General features: G+C 36.1%; 1 protein-coding gene across 1 annotated transcript in view; it reads right to left on the bottom strand.

Annotated features, from left to right (window-relative positions):
* The window catches only part of plp1a (proteolipid protein 1a), a 10,606-nt gene that overhangs the window by 2,796 nt on the left and 633 nt on the right, over positions 1–7,177 (bottom strand). The window contains exons 2-6 of the mRNA XM_016237236.1: positions 3,882–4,068; positions 3,459–3,615; positions 2,885–3,053; positions 1,323–1,396; positions 1,104–1,169 (exon numbers count right to left, since the gene is read on the bottom strand). Of these exons, the coding sequence (XP_016092722.1) occupies positions 1,104–1,169; positions 1,323–1,396; positions 2,885–3,053; positions 3,459–3,615; positions 3,882–4,068 (653 nt within the window). The remainder of the gene's footprint in view (positions 1–1,103; positions 1,170–1,322; positions 1,397–2,884; positions 3,054–3,458; positions 3,616–3,881; positions 4,069–7,177) is intronic.

The raw sequence follows: 7,177 nt of genomic DNA, 5'->3' as shown, positions 1-7,177 counted from the left end.
AAAAAAAAGTGCATAATGTTTAAAATAATGTTTATAAACCAATTATAATTAAGTTGCTTAAACAACTATAAACAAAACAGCATCATGTATGTATGCATAGTTTAATACAAAAAGCGGAAAGCCAATCAAAGAGTACATTTTTCATTTAAAAACATGAGATGCAGTGGGATGGGGAAAACCCGCCATAAAGTCTCGAGATATGTTTTTTTCCAAAGTTAAACTTGCATTAATTTTATATGGCTTTCTAAACATGCGGCTCTTTTGTGCGAGACGCGAGTGCAACAGTAATAGATGTCCGTCTAGAAAATGCGTGAAATATGTGTTCTGTGTGAACGGCTTGGTTTCAGTTTTGATGTAAACAAGATCTTCTCCGCATTGATGTTCTCTTTTTCCGCTATATTTTTAATGAACAACGCAGCAGCGCCGCATCTAGTTGCTTCAACTGGACAGGCTAACAAAAACATTATAATGCTACGACACTTACATCGTCATCTCGTGCGCTGCTGATAAGGCTGCCTCCTTAAAGCATGTGGATTTTTATTTTAAATTCGACAAATATTCGAAATTTGATTTTTTTTGACAGCCCTACTGCGTAATATCATTGCGCCTGCTGCACCCATGGTAGGGCAGCAAAGTTCCTTGATTATCACGCCGGAATGAGAGTATAGTTCCCAGCCATATCGGCCTAGAAAATCACAACTTTTCATTTTCCGTCGGTCTTAGTACACAATATAGAAACTCTTTGGTCATTTTTGAGCCAGATGCTAACGGTCTAATCAGATTCAATGATCTATGCTAAGCTACAGCTAAAAGTGCTACCGCCAGAACCAGAGATCGGCTGAATGGATACGAAAACGGTAAAACTCAATTGTTTAGCTCTAGGGGAGTTGGAAAATTAGCCTATTTTCAAAAATAGTGGAGTGTTCCTTTAAGCTGAAAAGCACACTCACAATCATCCTAGTCATTTCTAACCACAACTGACAACAATAAATCACAGCCAACCCCAACAAGAGGTTAATAAATGCAGGAGCAGAATTCCTCGCCACCTACGGAAACGGCGTCATGAGAACACACTGTGATTGTGTTCTGTTCTGGACACTCACCAGAGCCAAGACTGTCATCCCCGCTCCAGCGAAGGCAGCGGTGTAGAGATCATAGATCAGGAAAAACTGAAAAACAAGTAAGAAACGTGTCATCCTAAACACCCACTGCGCAGCTTGAAGGCTTGATCTTGGCTTTGGATTTGACAAGGCTTTGAGGAAGGTTTTCTAAAGAATTCTAGGAAGACATTGAATCATATGTCGCCCGGGGCCACGTCTTACCTCTCTTGTCTTGCAGACATTAGACAGGGTCATCCCACAAGCCTTTCCTGGTACTGCATTCCATGGAAGTAAACCTTAGAGAGACAGAGACAAAAACACAGTGTAAGAGCACGAAAAAGATCAAGGCAAAATTATGTTTTATTGAAATTTGTGTCAGTATAAATAACATCACATTTAAAGAACAGACGTTAACATTCTAAGGCCAGAAACACATGCAGACATTTAGCCAATTTAACCAAGTGTGCTGTCATAGTGTGCACATGTGGGTTAATAACAATAATGCTGTCCGTGATAAAGCAAAAATCTTTCAGTTTATATGCGAAGTTCTTAAAAATGTCCTCTGTATAATTTATATTGACTTCATATGGTTTTGAAAAACATTCATTTTCAAGAAATTTAGCGACTCTAAAAATGTCAGTCAAGTAAGTGTACACATCTTAATCATAATTAAGGTGAGAAATATTTGAAATTATTATTATTATTAATTCATAAAAATAATTAGATTTTCAGGGATTTACAAGACATCATATTTACAACTAGAATGAACCTCACCTTGTCATAAAAAGGTCAAATTATCTGATAATTTAAGGGATTTATGAGACAGTCTGTATGATTCCAGTCCTGCCAGTCCTTCAAATATTAATAAGCAGTGAAATGGTTTTGTTGAAATATTTTTTTTTCTTCAAGAAATAATAATAAAATATTATTCCTACTGAACTACTATATTTCTTATGAAGAATTTCCTTAAAAGTTTTTCTTCATTACAATGTCAAGACACACTGACATTTTTGGCTTTAAAATCTGAAACATTTCAATTTAGAAATGTAAAAAAAAAGCTCAATGTAGAAAAGGTGTATTGAATTCAGCCTGATGGCATTTTGATGTATTTTTTGAGTCTAAAATAAAATAAAATAAAAGCATCATGTCATTGACCCAACATGTGTTGTTGTGTTTGGTTAGAGTCACGTGGCATTTATGGCTCAGACAACTGGTTAAAAAATAAATAAATACCAACAATCATTTGCACACATTACAATTTCCAGAATAAATGGTGGACATCAAGTCGCCATTGAGCTTGTCTGAGTTCATTATGATATGCAAGACAAAAAAACTTTTGAGAGGAGAGGAAATTCATGTTTTCTTGTTTCGTTGTGAACTTATGACATAACACTAAACTGCCCATGATGTGAACCACAGGCAGCTGTCATACTATTATCATTCACTAATTAAGAAATTATTAAGAAATCAGAAAAAAATACTAATAAAATAAGTTAATATAAAGATTTTTCTTTAATTAAAAAGCCTCTCTAGGTTGAGAAGCACCCATATTCCTCCTGCACTTGTGTTGAATTATGCAGTGATCTCACCCATTTCGAAATGCAACGAAATGTGAAATCAAGCTTGCCAAACTACAAGTGTGAGAAAATATCTGAACATCAGGACACTTCAAAAGACACCGGAGCATCAGCAAGACTTTAATCACGGTTACAGAGCCGTGATATCAAATCTCTAAGCTGTCAAGAGACAGAAAAGATATGATAAATGTATTGCGGGGTTATTACCGTACTGTCTGGCATCAATGCACAGCTGGTTGATGCTGGAGGGCGTCTCAGAGAGGATGCTGATAGTGTGACAGGTGTTTGCCATGTTGTAGAAAAAGTAGACAGGAAGCGCAGAGAGGGAGAACACCAGCAACCAGACCACAACCAGGACATATGTGATCACAATGAACTGTAGAAGAAATGCATACATATATCAGTTTGATGCATTTTATTTTAAATGAAGAGTTCACTCAAAAGGAAAAAAAATGCATTTATTCATACTCAAGAAATGCAATTCACCAGGTTTAACACAAATACACTAAACTAAATATAATGCACCAATTTTGAATATACGGAAGTGCAAATGAGATATGAAAGCTGGAAATATTCAGTGTTTTCAATATCAACATTTTGAAACTTGGCAGCCTCTGATAACTATATACGTTCATCGTATGGAAATGAGCAATGTGCAAATTCTTTAAAGTTTCCCCTTTTGCTTAAAGGAAGAAAGGCATACGTGTTTGTAACAACACGAGGGTGCAACATTTCGGAACGTAGCCAACGCAAAGTGAAACTCGCACTGCACATCACTCACCATTGTGCTGAGACAGCGACCACAAACTGTACTACGAAATTCTCCAAATGACTGCCGGACTGCACTGGTGGTGTAAAAACCTTCAGCCAGCAGGACTATACAGTACAGGAAGAAGAAGGAGGCCAGGCCATAAATGATGTACTGAAAATACTCAATACTACAGGAGAGAGAGAGAGAGAGAGAGACACGTTTGCAATAAAAAGATGTTAAAATTACTGATCGTTCTACACAAAAAATAAGAAGGAGCATGGGCTACTTCAAGCACAAATTCATTTTTGATACCTTAAAAAAGCTTTATTCAAACTTGTCATTTCATATCGTTTTTTATTGTGAAGCTTGTGATTATGGGTAAATAAAGTGAAAATTGAAATAGATTAATCTGGATTAAACATAAATGATGAGAGAGATGCTACTGGCACGCACAGGTACGCTAGGGCGATGTAGTCCTGATGGTCACGGGTGAAGTACGTCTCGATAAGTCTTTCGCTCTCTGTAAGGGCCTGATGTCCACAGCCGCAGAACAGAGCAATGCCAGAGAAACACAGCAGAGTGGCCACCAGAGAGACATACGGCACTCCTCCCAGACAACGCATACAGCATTCATAACAACCTGAGATTCATAACAAAAGCATACGAAGGATCAGTTTATGTCATTTTCTGATGATTCATCATATCTGACACTTAGAATTGGCACATTACCACAAGGATCTGTATTAGGCCCTCTGCTGTTTTCCTTATACATGTGGCCACTTCTAGACTAGATGACAATTCTAAATTATCCAAGTTAAAAGTGATAAAAAATGGCAACGATTATTTGCCAGAATGTTACGGTACAGTCCAGTAACACACAAATACAAAACACCATCATGATAATACACAACTAAAATAATGCAATAAACTTTCATTTTAACTTTCACAATATAAGATTTATTATTAAAACCGAATGTAAATATATTATTAAAACAAACAAATAAACTAAATTTAAGAACTTACTTTGAATCAAATAACATGTTTTGCCACAGCATTTTACAAAAAGTATTATTATTATTATTAGAGTGTTTTATTAAATTCTGATAAACCAGAGATATTACTCAATGGGCCAAAAACCTGTACACATAAGATCTTACACTCTATAAAAAAAAAAGATAAAAAAAAAAAAAAAGGAAAAAATAGGGCACAATGAACTGCATAATTTGATGGAATTTTTCCATATTTTTCCAGTGTTTTACCAGTATTTTGAATTTTACACTGCATTTCGTTGTTATAATTAACGGAAATGTCTGTAAAATGTCGTAAAATGAATGGATATTATTAAAACAAACAAATAAACAAAATTTAAGAACTTACTTTGAATCAAATAACATGTTTTGCCACAGCATTTTACAAAAAGTATTATTATTATTATTATTAGAGTGTTTTATTAAATTCTGATAAACCAGAGATATTACTCAATGGGCCAAAAACCTGTACACATAAGATCTTACACTCTATAAAAAAAAAAGATTAAAAAAAAAAAAAGGTAAAAATAGGGCACAATGTACTGCATAATTTGATGGAATTTTTCCATATTTTTCCAGTGTTTTACCAGTATTTTGAATTTTACACTGCATTTCGTTGTTATAATTAACGGAAATGTCTGTAAAATGTCGTAAAATGAATGGATAATGTCCTGTGTAATGAGCTGCCAGCACTTTTTCTGTTATTTTACAGATCTGTCTTTTACAGTGTACAATATAATTTGCATCTAGACATAAGTAGTATTGTTCCATCCTCCACAGTTAAAAAGCAGCAAGTTAAATTCAACAGCAACTTTTGAAGTCTCATATCACTAAAACAGCCTTCTTCCATCTACCACCAACATGTTTTCCCTTTCTGATGCTCAAAAGTTAGTTCATGCATTCATGGCCTCAATACTGGTTTATTATAATGCATTACTTGCTGGCTGTCCTGCATCCGCAAAATGCAGCTGCTAGAGCTCTTACCAGATCACGCAAATTTGATCATATCACCTGAAGTTTATCATACGAGAAAAATGAGAAAAATCCCCAAACTGCCAACACTGAGCAATGTAATCCTTGAAGTCTGACGTTTCTGGAGCACTTGTGCTCATAGTTGGTAATTTAAACAAACCACTAACCAAAATAATTAAATTTTGGTGTAGCAAATAACCACCATGAAATTACCCTTTTAGCAACTGCATAGCGACAACCTGGCAAACAGCCCCAACACTCCAGCATTAAGGTGGTTGTGCACAGGCAAACACCTCTCACATTTTCAACATAAATCATACAAGTCTGTTGTTGACTAAGGAGAGTTTCTCAAAACAGAAGCCTGTTTCCCAGTTGTTTTGGCGCTGGGAACCAGTTTCGTGCACACCATTTTTGACACAATATACACTGCAAACAGTGCTCATCAAATCCAAAATAATATAACAAGCTCATACTGTCACAGACATCTATTCACAATCCATCCACATGTGCCAAATCTGAAACACTGCAACGTGCCATTGCAACAAAGCAGCAGCTGCAGCGAAGTGCGTGAGTCTGGGTGGATTGGTGTAAATGGGCATTCTTCCTCCAGCCGTATCATATGCTGCATTGTGGGGGTGGACGACGGAGCAGGTCTGTACCACGGCATGAAGAGTGTGAGAAAATACGGAGAACCAAGAGCCAGAGTGTCTTTCTGTGGCTGCACTGACAATAGCCTTTGTCTCGATGCAACACAAGGGACAGCAAAGACAAGCAAACAAAGAGCCGGTGCCACCTCAGCCCCCTACAGACTGACTGAAATGAGCATGGGGAGGAACGACAGTGAATAGAGAGGGGGAAGATTTGGGCTGGAGTTGGGGGTAATGCTGTACATGAGCATCGATGGCATGCTGATGGTTAAAATCCAACTTGGGGTCAAACCGTTTGATTTATATAAACAGAGGCATATCTGGTGTATTTTTGGTTGTTTTGTTGACATCCTTTTAGATTTCTTAGAATTGTGTGCAATAATAAATGTACTGTGAATCAGCAGTAGCATGTTATAAAAAGTTAAGTGGCGAGACATTGAAATATATGTAACAACAGACACTTGTGCATCACTGGAGTAACAGCTGCTGAAAATTCACAGGAATTAATTACATTTGAAAATATGTTAAAATAGAAATCTGTCATTTTAAATTCTAATAATATATTACAATATGACTGTTTTATTGCATTTTTGAACAAATAAGCAACCTTGATGAACATAAGACACTAGTTTCAAAAATACTTACATTTTACAGATCCCAAACTTGGTTAAACTTAGTAAATTATTACAGAAGAGACAAATGAATAAAGAAAAAATATAACATTTTCAAGAAAGACGACAAATTATTTCACACACACACACACACACACACACACACACACGTTTGTTTCTGTGAATTGTGGGGACTTTACTTTTATACTGACCAGACAATATTTTCTATCCCCTAACCGAACCCTAACCCTAAACCTATTTGCATTCTTACACTTTCAGATAAACATAATTTACGGTTTTTAATCATTTTTTCCCCTTGTGTCTCCACAATGTCAAAAATTTCAAGTTTTACTATCCTTGTGGGGACAGTTGGTCCTTACAATGTAGTATAAACAAGTGTACACGTACACACACACACACACACACACACACACACACACACACACACACACACACACACACACACACAAAACAAAAAAAAAAAAAAAGAC

Source organism: Sinocyclocheilus grahami, unplaced genomic scaffold (genome assembly GCF_001515645.1).
Source record: "Sinocyclocheilus grahami isolate Dianchi unplaced genomic scaffold, SAMN03320097.WGS_v1.1 scaffold509.1, whole genome shotgun sequence".
NCBI classification, from domain to species: Eukaryota; Metazoa; Chordata; class Actinopteri; order Cypriniformes; family Cyprinidae; genus Sinocyclocheilus; species Sinocyclocheilus grahami.
The sequence above is the reverse complement of the archived record's forward strand: the minus strand, read 5'-3'. Positions and strand labels throughout refer to the sequence as shown.